The following is a 19,364-nucleotide window of genomic DNA, read 5'->3' as shown; positions in this document are numbered from 1 at the left end:
ATTTTGTAATATGAAGAGTACCTTTGCACTTACTCACACAATTTATATTTAGATACACCCCTGTTAAAATATTTAGTAAAAAATTAAAAACTTATTTATTAAACAATTATGAATAATATGGTCACTTTTTATGACACATTATAATATGTATCTCATTTTTTAAAAATAATATAGGTAAATAAGGTAATAGTAAAATATTTAAAATAGTTAATTTTATTTTCAAGAGGAACATCACTAAAAAAAACAACTTATTTTAGGCAGTTTTGATAGATTTACTTGTTCTTCTATTTTTTTACGCTTTTCATAGCTATACTATATAGGTACTTTTTTCGACATGATCACAATATTTATTTCGATCTGACAACAGAATATCTAATGACAAAATAACTACGGCTGTTTCAATAATGGTGATCTGTTTTTTTGATTCACCACATTTTTTGAAGGGCCCTCCCTCCCTCTGGGCCCGTGGCACTTGCCCACTATGCCACCCTATCGGTACGCCACTGCACATTTGGGATATGCATTCATGCAATTTATTATTTAAAGTGCACATTTAATCACGCTCAATGCATATTCGTGCATACCTGCTCTTTTTTTATATTAGTAAACAAATCGTTCAGAATATACAACACGCCCGCGGTCGTGACGGTGGTGTGGCGATGGACGGATGACGATGACAATGGTGGCAGCTGTGGTAGAAGTATAATAATATTATATACCTCTGGACAAACAGTGGCGTATATGTTTTGTAATTTTCCGTATACGGTTTATTTTTTTATTATTTCTTTTACGACATCTCCATGGAGACGTTAGACCAAAATCGGAAATCGTAAGCGTGCTGGCAAACGAAGGACGACCAAACAAATTAAAATACAAAACAGTTGTGGTTTTTTATTGTTTTAAATTTGAGGGTTCCCGAGTCTCAGTTTTTATCTTTTAAATGTACTTTGATGGTAATTCCAATGGGAGCTTCAGGGCCCCATACTACCAGTCGGCCGACTACCAGACTAGGTACCCCGGCGTACCTGAGGCCTGTTGCGGCGCCGCTTCCCGTCACGATCAATTCACATAACGCGTTATATCCGAAATGGTATGGTGTACGAAAAATGGCAACCAACGGGTACCGATCGGATGTGACAAAGCCCATTGGTTTCTCAGACTCCGTCGTTCTTAAACCCGAGGCTACGACTGCAGTGACTTCAAAAAAACGGAAATCCGCCAGGAAACAGCGGCGGCGATCTCGAAAGGTCACGGTGGCGGATGGCTTAGATCACGAGTCCCCTTCGCCCGTCGATGACCATCATTCGCTTCGAGATATTACACCTACATCACTTTATCTTGCTTCTTCTAGTCCTTCTGCTGAAAATCATTTGCTTCAAGATATTACACCTCCACCGCCTTCTCTTGCTTCTCATAGTCCTTCTGATGAAGATCATTCGCTTCAAGATATTACATCAACGCCGGTTTCTCTTGCTTCTCGTAGTCCTTCTGCTGATAATCATTCCCTTCGAGATATAACTACACCCCTTTCTCTTATACCTCATAGTCCTCCTGCTGAAGAATATAACGCGCACTCTTATCACACTCTTATGACGCACATATCTAATCCTCCTTCTATTTCTGAATCTCGTCCTTCTTCTCCTTCTCGTCTTCCTTCAACTCCTCCAACGGATCAAACTATTCACACTAATATGTCTCTCCAACGTCGTCGGGCTGGCGAAGAAGACTACCCACTTCAATATCTCAAGAATTCGTCGATTGTTCCTCCACCACCTCCACCACCACCTCCACCACCACCTCCAGCTGATGAAGAAGATTTCCCGCCCCGAGGTTTCACGCCTACGAACATTTATTTTCAAACACAACTACCTCCACCGCCGGCCGATGAAGAAGATAACGCGAGCATAAATATCAAACTGCCGTCGCCTCGTGCGTCCGGAGACAGTCCACTTCACCCGGTAGAACTGCTTAAACGGACGGCAAAGCGGTTTAAACTCGAGTGTGAACGTCGACGCAAAACAACAGTGATTCAGAACGAAAAGGCCCAGGCCCGAAATATCGCCGAACAGGCTAAACACGTTGTTATGGCGGCCAAACGTGGTTGGTCGTACGACGGAGACCATCCCAAAGGAGTTACGTGGACGGACGACGAAGAGCCATCCGCTATCATCCGGTTACCTGAGTACGCGGAACTTGAACGACTTGGCTTAGGCAAATACGACAGCGATGGCTGTTGGGTTCCCAGCTCGACTAGGCTCAAGAAAAGGTTTCTCAGTTTACGGTAAACGGACACTACGCTGTGGTCGTCATAAATTAATAAATGTATTTAAAATAAATTGCCTTATTGTATCAAAATTGAAATAAATCAAAATCAAAATAATTATCACTAAGGCCGTCGTTCATAATTAAACAAACTCGAGGTTAGGTACCTAAAGAATTGGATGGTCTGCCAATATTGTTCGCGTACATTTTTGATTTTAAGAGAACGCCACACCCACATGTGTCGTCTCCGTCTTACAAACGTATACAACATACCAATTTCACGATTAATATAACAGATTTTGTGTTATTAGCTTAAATAGTGAATTGAAAATTATTATTAAACTTGAAAGTAAGAACATTATAATTATGTTTTCTCTTGTGGGTTTTAGATAATGTGCTTATAAGGTATACCTTTACAAGCTTGATAATAGTTAAATTCACCTTAATATTTAGGCTCACAAAATTGGTCATGCTGAACTTAGATCTTAGACGGAGACACCACATGGTATGGTGTCCTCTTTACCTGAAATGTGTTTGAGCATATATTTTTAAAAAGCACTTGCAGTAAGTAAAGCAGAAACGACGAATTCTGATACGTAATTATTACAATAACTTATATAATTTATTACTTTTTATTAAAAAAAGTCATGAGTACATCTCGATTGGTTCTAGTACATTATAATATTATATTGGGTGCAATCCAATGGGTGGTATACGTCATATTCACAGTTATTTAAAGACTAAAACGTTCAGTATAGTCTGGTTGTGCTTTGTATGTCGACCTATTGAATTTTGGTTTCCGTCAAAATAATATTACCGCTACCGTTAACGCTAAAAATTAACAAGGCTCAATTCTCGTTCCCCCCAAAAAAAGTTTAGAAACCTTGAATTTTAATTTTAGATTCTGAGCGGAGCAAGAGATTTATTGGTTTTACAATGGCAATTTTATTTTATCCTGTATACAAAATTTTTACCAGAAGGAGTTCTTCGATTTTAACATAATATAGTATCATATATTTTAGGAAATTGGATCAAGATGGTACTTTAGAGTAAAACAGGAATAACCACCGATTAATTACAAAAAACCGTTAAAAATGGAATTTTTTAATTTCTATACTTTGTTTATCCCCATGGAAACGAATAATAATAAAAATAATGATTTTAGTTATTTTGTTGTAATTTATAATATTAATTCAACTTACAGGCTGTACTAAAATATAATAACAATATAAAATATCCAGACTGACAAACCGTCTCCGTTCAGAATCGATTTTCTTATACAATGATATGATATCACTGAATTCAAATTTAATACAATCCATTATACAGTGACTAACTTGTAACCTACTGCAGTGGCGGATATTCTTAAAAATATAGGTGTAGCGAAACATAAGAAGTAACCACCCTCAACAATAATCATCCATATAACATCCCATCTACTGAATAGTTTAAATAGTTTAATCAACATGTTAAAAAATAAAATTTTACTAAATAAATGCCCTAACATCATATTACCTCATGAATATGTTTGCATTAAGAACCTTGGAATTTTCAAATGTTGTATACATTAAAGACATGGCAATACTAAACATAGTTATCTTTAACCTAACCCAATACATAAAATTACATTCAACTATTCTGTAATAGAATTATATATAATTGTATAGTCTCTCTCTAATTACAAATATAACATTATAATATTTTAAAAAAAGGTGGACAAGTAGGTCTCGCTCTGATGTACAGTAGGTTACAGGTGGGTCACTGTAAATTTGAATTCAATGATATAATATCATTGTATAAGAAAGACGATTCTGAGCTAAGACGGTCAGTCAGCCTATGATATTATACTAAGTATATTTTGATGATATAATAGTGAATAATGTAATTTATATATATAGCCTATTTTCGTGGAACCCTGTTTTAAATTTTCAATCATTAGCTATAAAAGTTGAACATTTTATAAAGTTTTAATAATTATTAAATTTTGTCAAAATCCAAACTTTAAGTACTTATTCAAAATTTCATGAAATTTATTTTCTTGAAATATTTCATTTCCATAAAAATAAAATATAGTCGTCAACTTCCAAGTGAACATTTGTAAAAGTTGGTTTAGTGTACCTATGTAACAAAAAAATATTAACATATTCACTATAATTTATAAGTTGTTTAACAAATCTATAATATAACACATTTAAACATTGCCTTTTAACTCTTAAGTTACAAACTCATAAACCAACTCAACATCATAACATATTGTTTAGAGCCATGGCTCTGCGAATGCATATTATATTATACTATATTATAATTATAATATTATATCATATTCACAATATATAGACTTAAACCACTCTTAATAGTCGTAAATCGTGACCTTTTACAATTTACAAAATATGATCTAAGTAAAAGATAATAAAAGAGTACCTTCACACCACTCAGCCACATACACACACATTACACATATATGACTTTTGTACACTTTATAATTACTGAAAATACACTATTATTTCATTCACTGTTGAAATTGACATCAACTTAATGGTTTTAAATAATTCAAACCATTATCTTTTGGATCGCTGACGCATACAAAACTCATATAAAAAATGTTTTTACTCTCAAAATAATGCGAGGAATATTTTTCAGAACTACATAGAGAATATACAAATATGAAATAATAAATCAACAAAAATAATAATATGTTTTTCTTTACTTCTAAGTGTGTAATCAATATATTATTTCTAATCATCTATAACCAAACACGTTCAAAAGAAAAAAAAATATTTTTCATTATTTCATTGAAATATTTTAAGAAGAGTGGAATTTCAAATTCAGAACCCTATGTATAGAAAATGAAAATATAAACACATTTAGTGAAATTTTCATGTATGTTAATGTTTCGTTATTGAATTACAACATAATAAGAAAATCGTTCAATGAGAAATCGAGTGAATATGCAATGTTGTAAAAATATGAACATCAAACGCTGATAAAAATTTAATTTGCCCTTCTTGAAGACATTTTTTTTTTTTAATAAAGGTAGACCAACTTATGAGGAATCTTGTATTACATTTTCAAATCTTAAATAGAAATAGAAAATTTTTATCAATTTCTAGCTCAAAATATTTTCACATTTTCGTAATTTGTCAATATTTGAACTTTAAATCCTTATAAAAAAAAATTGTGACTAAATTTTTAATATTTTTCAAATTTCATTGTAACAATTTATTAGGATTCTTGTATTGAATTTTCAAGATTTTTTACACAACAAATAACATTTTATTGACATTCATAGAAATAAAAACTAAAACAATTGAAACTGAAAATGACTGTAAACAGGTCGAAACAAATCAATTTTTTTTTTAAATTTTACAATCCTAGGTACTATTTAATTATTGTACATTTATAAATTCATTTGACTTTTAATATTTTTATAAAACTCATTTAATATTAAAATTATATTATCGATTAGGGATTTTTTTTAAAACATTAATATTTAGGAAGGTATTTTAGTACTTGTATGACATATTTGTATGAAATGCAACTGTATACAGAAACATACTAATTACTATAATATTTAATATTTGTACCTACTCAGTGTGCATTGGATGTTTCAACACATCCCAATAACCAAAATTTTATGTTATACAATCAACGTTACTTTGTAATATAATAGTTTATACTCTAATAATTAACACTCAAACGTGATAAATTATTTTTTAAATCCATTCATTATTTATTATATAAAATAAATATATTTTTGTTCTGTTTATTCTGATATAATGTGATGTATAGTATAAGCATGACATATAATATATATTATATTATGCACCTATCAATCATAATATTATATTGTTCTTTGAATGAGGTATGTTCAAATTGATCTAATTTGCATTCATTTGTGCTACATTGAATACAATTTAATTTTAAATAAAGCTCATAAAGCTTTGTCAATATACCTACATTTAGGAGAATAGATTTTAGAGTAATTATAATTACGTCACTGCAAGTTGTTAAAAATATGGATATTGAATTGTCTTGTTCCTATCAGCCTGTCGATTATTTGCATAAATTAAAAGATAGTTAGATGGTCAGATGGTTTTATATTTTTTTATTTAACTGATTTTCTGTTTTTCTTATTGACTTTCAAAATAAAAATAACAATTTTGTAAAATTAAATTATGTTTAAATTGTCTTGAAACAATATTTGGAGAAATCGATATGTCATTCCCTCAAAAATATTATTCTCCATCCTTTTTGTGATTAGTGATTTTACTCTAAGATTACTTAAAAGCATAGTAAAAAACGATTCTGCGCAAATGCATTTTGTCTATGTTGCGCGTGGGCTAGAGAGAGAAAACAAATAGTGCGCTGACATCCTCTTAAGGTACGTTGATTTCATTTTTGTCGAAAACATTGCATTTATAAGTATTATTAATATTTAATGACTATGATAATGTGTATTATATATACCATATTATATTATTGTTATTAACTTTTAAGCCAATACCACCTTACCGTTAAACTGTGTGAATAAGTTCAAGGTATAAATAGGTAGGTAATATCTTAAAATTATTCTACTTATTTTGAAAATTTCATTGCGTATACTAAAATTCATTACACTACGTTAGGTTAGGTCCCCAAAAATAATGTTTTTAATTTAAACAAAAATAATGACCATCGTATTCATAGTTTGAATTAGTTTAAATTAGTTAAACAAACTCGTGGAATTCAAAAGGTTATAACTTATAAATCAAGTCCGGCTGATAAATTCTGATTGAAAAATACTCAAAGTTGCTGGGAGCTAAACTGCATTTATGCCACAAAATAGTAGTTATACCTTACATTTTAAGAAATAACTTTTTTTAGAGAAGGGGGGGGGCAAAATATGGTGTCTTGAAAACGGGAAAAGGACAAAGCTACAAAATTGAAGACAGCTCTCCGGCATTTTTATGGGGTAAAATATAGGCAATACCTATACAATACATTCCGGAGAAATACGGCTTTTAATTTTTGGATTCCGGCAATATTATAGTCTGGCTTTTATTTTTTGGATTCCGGTGATACACGGTCCGGATAAATACGTCCCGGAATTATATACGTTCCGGGAATATACTGTTTTCGAATTACGATCACCTAATACTGTTAGGATGATTACGGTTTTTTATTCCTAATATAAACGGTCCAAATAAATACGTTCGTAATTATACGGTCCAGGCATATACTTTCCGGATTATTATAGCCCTCCATTTCTACTAAATTCTACTATTACCAACCTGGCAACCGTTTATATTATTTATACCCGGTAAGTTCATCAATCGAGAACGGATGGCCGGGTTGTCTCATGTTTTCCTAAAAAATGTTTGTAATATACCGACTGAGAAAAGTTACGTAAAGAAAAATTGGAAATGTTTTCCGGAAAATTGGAGATTATGGGAAAAGATAAAAAGGCTTTTTTCCAATAGGATTTTTCTATAATACTACACAAATTCTACTTAACACAAATTCTTAAAGTTTTCAAAATTCAAACTTTTTTCATTTCAATTACCATTCTTACTTGATTAAAAATCAAGAAAGTAATTCATTGTTTGCACTATTATTATAAGTAGGTATTCTAAAATGCCTTAATATTCACATATCACATTTTATTATAAGGTTATAAAGAACATATTTATAATTATTATACATTTATGAGGTAAAGTAGGTAAGTACCTACTGAATACTGATTCAGATTAAAATCCTGTGAAATTTTAACATGCTTTCCAATATACTATCTAGTATCTACTGGAGTCCACAACCGCAGAGATCTAGCCTAAGAAAATATAGTATGTATACTCTGTCCCACGAGAGAACATGCCTATTCTGCGCATCCCCCTGCGTCATCCCCCTGCGTCATGATATTTAGTTTTCAAAACAAAATCTTTAGCTGGAGTATCACAGCAGAACACGTCTAGTACAATCTCCTTCTTAATTAATTTACCATTTGTAGTCTTTATAAATATACAATTTAAAATCAGTTGCTTCATTTCTTTAAAAAATTCTGCCAAGAATATATTGGAATCATGTGGTTTATTATTTCCCCAGAAAATACCGATAGGAAATACAATGTTGTTATTTGGACTTATGTAGCATAAAATTGGCCAAAATACACTATTCAAACTTTTAGTTAATTGTAAACCGTCAATACCAAAAACTAATTTTATGACCGGATCTGGATTGGAAGTGTTATAATAGTTCTTAATACCATTTTCAATATCAAAGTGGTAATAATGGCCAGGAGGAACACTATTAAATGAAAAAAGTGTATTTGAAATATTTGTTTTCATAAGAGTACGGACATCAATAGGCAATTCATTTTTAAAACATGAGTGTCCATTTAACATTTTAAGTAAATCTGAAATAGCATTTTGTGTTATATTATGTTTTACTGCCCACTGTGCTAGTTCATGTTTAATAGAATGGATATTCTTATCATTATTATCAACTAAATCCACATTTGAACTGGAATCTTGCTTTTCAAAATTATTTTCTGAGTCTGAAATAGAACTGTGCCAGTTTTCACTCATATCAGAGCACTCTGAACCACTTTCATCTCCGTCAGATATAATTTTGATGCCCAGAAAATGTTCTGCTATCTAAATAAAATGTTTAATTTAATTTTAAAACCAATAATTTATAAGTATACTTATTTCTTTATATGAAAAATGTAAATTTCAGGACATAATATTATAATGTATATTAATATATTAGATATCTTAAAGGTTAGGTTAGGTTAGGTTAGGTTAGGTTAGGTTAGGTTAGGTTAGGTTAGGTTAGGTTAGGTTAGGTTAGGTTAGGTTAGGTTAGGTCTCGCGGAAGTAATGCGAAAGCTGTCCCCGCGACGCCGTCGGTTCAAACAGGAAAAAAAAAAAAGGTTAGGTTAGGTTAGGTTAGGTTGGTCGGCAGAGTCCTACCCCCACCTCCACGTGGTGCCGACTGGAAACGGAATTCCAGTTCTGGCCAACGGGGGAGGCACAGAAGGCAAACTGTATAAAACCGAACACCGGCGGGTCAACACCAGCGACCAAAGAGGGCCAACATCGCCCTCCAACCACCGACAACAGACCGGAGGCTCGATGCGAAGACAACCGGGAAGGTTAGACGGGGACCCAGGGGCTAGTAAACTCAGCGCCCCAGTATCATCATCCGAAACTGCCCTGCAGCGCAGGCGTGCGCCGGGGCATTAGTAGGACGCCCGTAGCACGATTCGTCACCGTCCGGGCGATCGCGATTGATGAGAAAGGGCGCTAGTCAGAACGCCTCAAGAAACCACCGACCGGTCAGTCGACGCACCGAGCAGCACGCAGCAATACTAGACACGGAGGAAACAGAAGGAAAACTGTATAAAACCGAACACCGGCGGGTCAACACCAGCGACCAGAGAGGGCCAACATCGCCCTCCAACCACCAGGCCGAAGGCTCGAAGAACAGACGACCGGGAAGGTTAGACGGGGACCCAGTGGCTAGTAAACTCAGCGCCCCAGTATCATCATCCGAAACTGCCCTGCAGCGCAGGCGTGCGCCGGGGCATTAGTAGGACGCCCGTAGTATGATTCGTCACGGTCCGGGCGATCGCGATTGATGAGAAAGGGCGCTAGTCAGAACGCCTCAAGAAACCGCCGACCGGTCAGTCGACGCACCGAGCAGCACGCAGCAATACTAGACACGGAGGGAACAGAAGGAAAACTGTATAAACCCAAACACCGGCAGTCATCAACCGACCACACAGGGCCAACATCGCCACCGATAGAACACCAGCCGAAGACGGAACTCCGGGAGACTAGCAGCAAGCGGCACCACAATCGCGCGTGGTCTATTCCCAGCGCTACCGCCGGTTGATTGGACAAAGATCGCACTCGTAGTAGGTGAATCCTCAGAGCTTGTTCCGTTGGAGGACGAGGCAGTCCCGCCGTTCACAAGGGAAGAGCTGAAACTAGCAGCTGGGAAACTTCCTTCGGGGAAGGCACCCGGACCTGATCAGGTCCAAAATGAGTTAATTAAGATGGCAGCACTTGGACAACTGGAACTATTCCTCAGCGCCTATAACGCGTGCATCCGGTCGGGTGTCTTCCCGGATCGTTGGAAGCGCGCCTCGCTAGTCCTTCTCCACAAGGGCCAATCCAAGCCCCCCAACCAGCCGTCGAGCTACAGGCCCATAAGTCTCCTTGACGGTGCAGGAAAACTATTGGAGAGACTTCTCCTCGGAAGGCTTGAGAAGCACATCGACACAGTCAGCGGACTCAGCGATTCCCAGTTCGGCTTCAGGAAATCCAGATCAACGACAGACGCTATCGCTAGAGTCCTGGAGATGGCTAGGGCAGCCGGCTCCGGGGCAGTTCAGGACAGGGATCTATGTGCTGTCGTCACCTTAGACGTCAGAAATGCATTCAATTCGGCACCCTGGAAGTTGATAGACGCTGCGCTGCAGAGGTGCAACACTCCAGAGTACCTGATTAACGTCATCCGATCGTACATGTCAAACCGTTCAGTCCTCATTGGCAGTGACCCCAACACGGACGTAGCGCACCTGCCTGTGACGTGTGGCGTTCCACAAGGGTCAGTCTTGGGCCCCACCCTTTGGAACATCTTCTATGATGGGATCCTAAGACTTGGGGCTCCTAGCCCATCCAAGCTCATCGCGTTCGCCGACGATGTGGCTGTTGTTGCAGTGGGCCACAATGCGGAGCTATTGGAGCAGGCCATGAACCTAACACTCTCGGCCGTCAGCACCTGGCTGTCCGATAATGGACTATCTCTAGCCCTGGAGAAGTCGGAGAGCATCGTCCTGACGAAAAAGCACGCGTATCGCCCACCAGTGTTTGTTGTGAACGACTGCCCGGTCCCTGTTAAGCGGTCAATCCGTTACCTTGGTGTCCACCTCGACACCAGACTATCCTTCGTGGAGCATTCGCGCATTGTAGCAGCTGGAGCTAAGAAAGCAGCAACGGCCCTAGGTAGACTGATGCCTAACGTCGGAGGTCCGACCCAGTCAAAGCGCCAACTACTGATGAGCGTTGTACATAGCAGGTTGCTGTACGGGGCCCAGGTCTGGGCGGACGACGTTTCTGGTACCGAGAAGGCCAAAAGTCTAATGACCCAAGCGCAGAGGTGTGCTGCCTTGAGAGTAGCTCGTTGTTACCGCACGGTCCCGGACATGGCAGCATTGGTATTGGCCCGAATGCCTCCAGCCCCACATTTGGCACACGAACGCAAGAGTTTTGCGGAGTTGAGGAGAGCAGGATTTCCCAGCGTCAAACCTGAGCTGCGCAAGGAGGTCATCCGTCAGTGGCAGTCCACGTGGGACGCCACAACCAAGGGCTCTTGGACCAAAAGACTGATCCCGGATTTAGCCAGATGGTGGTACCACGGACCCAAGACAGTCACATACCATATGTCCCAGGCCTTGTCAGGTCACGGCTGCTTCCAGGCATACTTAACGGAGAGGTCTAGGGCACACAGCCCTGCTTGCGTGCACTGTACTGCACCCCACGACGATGCCGAACACACAATTTTCTCCTGCCCCTTCTGGGATGATGCCCGAGGGGATCTCACGCGGTCTCTCGGCAGACCGCCTCAGCCCGAGGATGTCGCCGACCTGCTGTGCAATCCTGGGTTGGACGATGTTCCAACGGAGAAACAACTGCGGGCCAGAGTGATAGCTGCAGCAATGAGAAACTCCATCCTCTTCAACGAGATGGTAGAGGCAATCCTGGGCCAAAAGGAGATCCTGGAGAAGACCCGTCAGAAAGCTGTGGTTGCAGTTCCCGATGCTTGAAGCAAAATCATACCTAGTTAAGATTTACTCCATTGTAGGCCGAAGGCCCCACACAGGGTGGTTAGAGGCCCCCGTAATTTTGATTGTTTAAACATTTTAATGTAATTATAATGTAATAATATTTTATTTTCTTCAATAAACGATGTGACTAGGGAGGCTGCAATGGGAGAATCATATTTCCCTCCCTGGCCACGATTCCAAACAGAAAAAAAAAAAAAAAAGGTTAGGTTAGGTTAGGTTAGGTTAGGTTCGAACGCCTCAAGTCTCCGCCGAACGGGGACTCAACGCACCGAGCAGCACGCAGCAAGAGACACGGAGGAAACAGAAGGAAAACTGTATAAAACCGAACACCGGCGGGCCAACACTAGCGACCAGAGAGGGCCAACATCGCCCTCCAACCACCGACAACAACACAGGCTGAAGGCTCGAAGCACAGACGACCGGGGAGGTTAGACGGGGACCCAGGGGCTAGTAAACTCAGCGCCCCAGTACCATCATCCGAAACTGCCCCGCAGCGGCAAGCGTGCCCCGGGGCATTAGTAGGACACCCACGGCACGGCTTGGTTACCGTCCGGGTGATCGCGATTGATGTGGAAGGGCGCTCGGGCCGAACGCCTCAAGAAACCGCTGACCGGTCACTCGACGCACTGAGCAGAACAAACGAACAAACGAACGGAGGAAACAGAAGGAAAACTGGCAAACCAACACCGGGGAGACGCGAACTCCAGCACAACGGAAGGAGAATTGCGAGGCACGAGACTCGAGGCCGACTGGCTAACAAGCCGGGCCGGGAAGACCACGAACGTGACTTCAAGACTGGCGGGCAGCAAAGCTTGGTCGAGAAGTCAACAAACGCTACCAGCGGGCCTAAAGCCAACAATGTCATTTCTTAATAAAATGTAAAAATTAACTTCAATGTGCGCCCACTAAGGGACAAAACAAAACAAAAGGTGTAAATATTAAATTTATAAAATGTTACATTTATCTAATTCAAGAAACGATGGCGGTGTCGCGGAAGTAATGCGAAAGCAGTTCCCGCGGCGCCGTCGGTTAAACCTGAAAAAAAAAAAAAGGTTAGGTTAGGTTAGGTTAGGTTCTCCCCCAACGGAACCCACCTTGTCGTGGTGGGGGGGGGGGCTCACAGGCCTACGGCCCGTGCTAAGAGGTTACACCCGAGCGCCGGCCCTGACGTTCTGTTTGGGTCGGCAGGTCTGGTCCACCTGCTAGCAGCAGCAAACGGACCCAGAAGGAAACTGTAAACCAGAGCCAGCCCAGACCCAACACGTTGGGGCTGGCAGGACTGGTCCCCCTGCTACCTACAGCAAACGGACCCAGATGGTAACTGTAAATCCCCCAGAAGGCAACTGTAAATTCCCCTCCTGGCTGCAGGGCTAAAACGCAGGCTAGAATTTGCCTAAAAAAATCAAACATGGATAAAGATACCGGAATTTTACCCTCGACCAAGGGCCCCACGGATTTGAGGGGGGGCCCGTCCATAACTGGAAAAAACAATGGAAACCTGGAAACTGGAAATAATGATAAAGAAGGACACGGAACCACAGAATTGCCAACCTGTCAATTGGCGAGCGGGAGTCAACAGCCCGTGAATGTTGACAACACACTGAATTTTAAGAATTCCATTAAACAACTGGGGACACAGCTTATAAATCAAGAGGGAGGTTTTAAACTCCTGGCCGAGCGCGCTGACCATCTTCAAGTGGCTTCAAAGAAGACCCACAGCCCAACAGTTAGCACGGCCATCGAAGATCTACTGGCCGTCGTCAAGGGCCTTCAGGCTAGCAGGAGGGAGGTGACTTCGGCGTTCAACATGGTGATGCAGCTGACAAGGACGCTGTCAAAAGGCGGTACAGTTACACCGCCAAAGGCAGAAGTCACTAGTAAGTACATGCAGACTGACGCTGAGTCGGCAGTGTCTTCCAGTGAAGCAGGGACGGATACGCCGTGCTGGTGGGAAGCCCCGCCCCCTCGACGACAGCCACCGGAGAAGCAGTCTCGCAGCGAGCAGTCAGTGCTACATGTGCCGAGCGAACAGTGGAAGCCGGCTGCAAGAAGAAGAAAGAAAAAGGGAGTGAAAGAAGAACCCCCGACCAAGAACTTGGAGGTTAGCAGACAGCAGGTTGTTGTCAAGCTAAGACGGCCTCCAAGCACTCAGGAAGTAGTATTGGAAAAACCATCAAACACCTCATACGCTGATTTCGTCAAGGAGGTGAAACAAGTCGCTAAGGACGCATCACTGACGTTCGACATCACGACCAGAAGGGCTAAGTCAGGCAACCTGGTCCTGGTGACAAGGGACAAGGAACAAGCCGATAACCTCGCCGCGACCCTTAGGAGCCGCTTTGCGGAAACAAGGGGAATCAGGCACCCATCACCCAGCATTGCACTGTTGCTTATCGGCATCGAAGACTCGATAGACGAAAGCGAGCTCAATGACATCCTCGTGGCACACGACGCCGCGGCCGGCCTGAAGCCTATGAACAACGTCAAGATCAGGGAAGGCACCAACGGAAATAGGACAGCTATCATTAGGGTTCCCCTCACGCCGGGTCTTAAGCTAGCCCGTCTCAAGAAGCTCAAGATCGGATGGGCCTTCTGCCGCATCAAAGAATTGGTCTCCAAAAGCCAAGGCTGTTCGAAGTGCCTCGCCGCCGGGCACACCACCGCCGACTGCACCGGCCAAGAGAAGAGGAAGTGCTTCAGATGTAGGGAAGTCGGGCATCTCGTAGCTTCCTGCCAAGTACCCCCCGTCAACGCCAACGCTAACCTCGGAGGTGGAAAGAGGCTAGCAATCGTTGCCCAGGCGACCAACCCCTCCACGTCAAAATGATTAAGGTTATTCAAATGAACCTTAACCACTGCTGGACTGCCCAGCAGTTACTCATGCAAACCATCTCGGAGCGCGGCATCGATGTCACCATCATTAGCGACTACTACAAGGAAGTTGGGGACGACCAACAATGGGCGTCTAGCGCAGACAGCAAATGTGCCATATACATCCCAACCAGATCAGCAGCGTCGATATCCGACCGCGGCTCCGGGAACGGCTTCGCCTGGACCAAAGTCGTAGGGATCCTGTACTACAGCTGCTACATTACTCCGAACTGTACGCTTCAAGAATTTGATTAGTTCCTTGTCGGACTTGAAGCCTCGATCCGCGGTCAATCCGGCCCAGAAGCGGACCTCATCGTGGCAGGGGACTTCAACAGTCACTCGGCCGAGTGGGGCTCCACCACTGATGATGCGCGAGGATCGCTACTCTCCGACTTCGCATCGGCGCTGGGCCTCGATGTGTGCAACGAGGGACTCACGCCCACCTACAGGAGAGTCAACGCCGCCTCGGTAATAGATGTGACCTTTGCACGTCCCCTGCAAGGGAGACGCCATCTGGTTCACAACTGGTCAGTCTTTGCCGATCAGCACACAGCAAGTGATCACGATTACATCGAATTCACTGTAACTCAATCGGGCACACCACGACCCCGCACTTCTACTCGCTCAACGCAGAGTCACGGCTGGTCAGTGAAGAAACTTTCGATAGAAAAGATCCAAGAACATTGGAATCAAGCCAGCCTCCCGCGCTTCCACGACAATGCGACGGCAAAGGAACATGCGGAACGGCTCACCGGCTACCTGGAAACGGCCTGTAACGCAGCCATGCCCCGCAGAACCAAATTTGACAACAAGAAGTCAGTGCACTGGTGGAGCGAAGAAATCGCTGCCCTGCGGAGAAGCGCCATAGCTGCCCGTAGGCGTTACCAGCGAGCAGGCCGAAGAGCGGGCATGGAGGGCAGAGGCGATGCCTTCGAGGAATACAACAACGCGAGGGAGAGGTTGAGACTCACTATCCGTCGAGAACAAGAGACCAGCTGGCGAGAGTTGTGCAAGTCCGTCGACGACGATCCCTGGGGTGTACCCTACAAGCTGGTCACGAAGAGGCTAGGACGCCGGACACCAGCCATGGATGAGCACGAGGAGACAGAGATCGCTCGCAGCCTATTCCCAGCACTGCCGCCCGTCAACTGGGACGAAGTCGCCTTAGGGAAGATCGTTCCATTCCTGGACACATTTAACGCCTGCCTCACCAGCAGCGAATTTCCGTCCAGCTGGAAACGCGCAAAATTAGTTTTGCTGCACAAGAGCCAAGGCAAACCACCAGGCCAACCCTCCAGCTATAGGCCCATCAGCTTGCTAGACGGTGCCGGCAAAGTCCTCGAGAGACTTATCCTCAATCGTCTGGACCAGCACATCGCAGCAGCCGAAGCCCTCAGCGACCTTCAGTTCGGTTTCAGGCGCTCCAGGTCCACCATCGATGCCATGGAAGAAGTCCTGAAGGTGGCACGTGCAGCAGGTAGCGGGCCGGTACAGAACAGGCACCTCTGCATAGTCGTGACTCTTGATGTCAAGAATGCGTTCAACACAGCCCCGTGGATGCTTATCGACGCAGCACTACAAAGATCTGCGGTTCCAGGATACCTGATCCGGATCATGCGGTCATACATGACGGACCGCAAGCTGCTGATTGGGAACGAACGCATCCCGGACGGAGCAGGTCTATCAGTGACCTGCGGCGTGCCGCAGGGGTCAGTCCTGGGACCCACCCTGTGGAACCTCTTCTATGACGGCATCCTGCGCATTCCAATCCACCAGGACGCAAAACTCATAGCCTTTGCAGATGACGTGGCGCTGGTAGCTGTGGCCCACAACGCTGAACTAATCGAACACATAGTGAATCCGATTCTCTCCGACATAGCGGATTGGATGACGGCTAACGGTCTGGCCCTGGCCCCGCACAAGTCTGAATGCGTAGTCCTCACAAACAAACATTCATTCCGTTCACCGCAGATATTTGTACAAGGCTTCCAGGTTCCGGTCAAGGGAAATATTAGATATCTTGGGGTGCAACTGGACACACGACTGTCCTTCGTAGCGCACGCCAGCACAGTTGCAGCTGGGGCAAAAAGATCTGCAGTCGCCCTCGGGAGGTTGATGCCCAACGTTGGGGGACCATCACAGTGCAAACGACAACTCCTCATGAGCGTCATGCACAGCCGGCTGTTGTACGGGGCCCAAGTCTGGGCGGACAGTGTCGTTGGAGTCAAGAAATCCGAGGGACTGCTCCAGCAAGCGCAGGAGTTGCAGCCCTGAGGATCGCTAGATGCTACAGAACAGTCTCCGACATGTCGTCACTGGTGCTGGCTAGGCTCCCCCCAGCTCCCCTTCTGGCACTCGAACGCAGAAGAGCATCTGAGCTCAGGAAGACGGGTGTAAGGTTCACCTCCGCCGAGCTACGCAGCGTGACAATCCAGCTTTGGCAGGCTGAATGGGGCGAATGGCGAGATGGCCGAGGATAGTTAAAGCCATGAAGGACAAAGGAATGCCCCACTATCTTGTCGGTATAATAGAGAGCTACCTAAGTGATCGGACGGTGGTACACGGAGGTAACTCAATACCTACCACGTGCGGTGTCCCACAAGGGTCGGTGCTTGGGCCACTCTTGTGGAACATTATGTATAACGAGCTGTTAAAAGTGGACACAGGAGGAAATACAGTCGGAATGTTGTCCACGGGACTGGTGGCCTTCGCAGACGACGTGGCTGTTGTAGCAACTGGCCACACTACATGGATATTAGAGACGGTAACAAACCAGGCTCTGAAGAAAGTCGCCGAGTGGATGATTGGTGCTGGTCTATCTCTGTCGGTGAGGAAGACTGAGGCAGTCGTCCTGACGACGAAGAGGGGATACAGCCAACCGAACTTTTCAATCCTAGGCAGCTATATCGAAGTAAAAGAATTCATAACGTATCTAGGAGTCAAACTCCACAGGGTACTAGGCTTTAGGGCGCACGTGGCAGCGGCGGCGGCCAGTGCACAGACCACGTCAACTGCCCTATCCAGACTGATGCCAAACATTGGAGGCCCGAGGAAAAAGAAGAGAGCACTCCTGGCAACGGTAGTGACAAACAAGTTGCTGTACGCAGCGCCAATATGGGGTGCGGCGATGGCGTTTAATTGCAACGTCGCAACGTTAGATAGACCCCAGAGGGCCATCGCTATATGGACCATAATGGCATATAGAACCGTATCCACTGCAGCGGTGATGGTGATCGCCGGAATGATACCAGCTCACTTTCTATCCTGGGAGAGGTGTGAGAAGTACAAACGGCGGCACGAACCAGACGCAGCAAAGATGACATCGGAGATCCGCGCCGAAACCATAAGGAAATGGCAGGCAGAGTGGGCTAATGAAAGCAACGGAGGATGGACAAGGAGGTTGATCCAAGACATCAACGCATGGAGGGGCAGGAAGCATGGATCCGTGGACTTCCACCTTATCCAGCTACTGTCCAACCACGGATGTTTTGGAGAATACCTCCACAGGATTGGATGAGGCAACATGTGCTGATTGCCAGGAACCTATCGACGACGCAGAACACGTCTTCTTCGTTTGCGGTAGATGGTGGAAGCAACGTCGAGCGCTGGAGGTGGAGCTGGAAGAATATTTGTCCCCAGACAACATTGTTTGCAGCATGCTGAAGAAAAAGAGCAACTGGGAAGCAGTCAGCAGGTACGTCAACCTCGTGCAGTCCACAAAGGAGCAGGAAGAAAGGGTGCGACAGCTGCTATAACTTAGTTAAGAAATAAACTGTGCGCCGAAGGTGGAATTTAGAGGAGTAGAGTCCTCTCTTTTAGTAGAGCAACGCTCATAAAATTGTTTATGATTATGATTATTTGGATATTTTATAATTATTATTTGTTTTTAATAAATGATACGGATACAGGGAGAAGGACGGCCCTCACGGGTGAAGTACCTCCTAGTAGCGCCGTGATTCAAACACAAAAAAAAAAAAGGTTAGGTTAGGTTAGGTTAGGTTAAAGGAAAATATATTCTTAAAATAGGTAAGTTTTATTAATCAGTCAAGCATTAATACATGGGTTGCTAACTTGCGATTAACCGTTGCCGAACTATATCAGTTTGTAATCGGATGAAGACTTTTGAAACACTCTGTAAAATTACCTAACCACGATTCATTATTACGATTTAAGATATATCTTAAATCGTGGTGTATATACATACGTACGTATACAGATATTTTCAGGGGTATATTTAGAAATGTATTATTGGTGGAGGGGGGGACACAAACAACAAGTTAAAATTATACATACACACTACACAACTATAACTTATCTCACATTTGTTATCATGAAATCTTGTCACTTTATCAGTTATACTTTTAGATCATGTACAAATTATGTTACTTATGTAAATAGTTAA

The 19,364-nt window shown here is 42.9% G+C and overlaps 1 protein-coding gene across 1 annotated transcript; it reads left to right on the top strand.

The window, feature by feature from the left end:
- The first annotated feature begins 962 nt into the window (after positions 1-962).
- Positions 963-2,285, top strand: LOC132953591 (WAS/WASL-interacting protein family member 3-like). The gene has a single exon (XM_061025973.1). It carries the CDS (start codon positions 963-965, stop codon positions 2,283-2,285), a length of 1,323 nt encoding a protein of 440 aa, XP_060881956.1.
- Positions 2,286-19,364: the final 17,079 nt, after the last annotated feature.

This window comes from Metopolophium dirhodum, chromosome 1 (genome assembly GCF_019925205.1).
Source record: "Metopolophium dirhodum isolate CAU chromosome 1, ASM1992520v1, whole genome shotgun sequence".
Classification (NCBI taxonomy): Eukaryota; Metazoa; Arthropoda; class Insecta; order Hemiptera; family Aphididae; genus Metopolophium; species Metopolophium dirhodum.
This window is presented reverse-complemented; position numbering and strand designations above follow the sequence as displayed.

Coding starts and splice junctions, on each gene's coding strand:
- LOC132953591 (XM_061025973.1), top strand. CDS start 963: ATGGGAGCTTCAGGGCCCCATACTACCAGTCGGCCGACTACCAGACTA.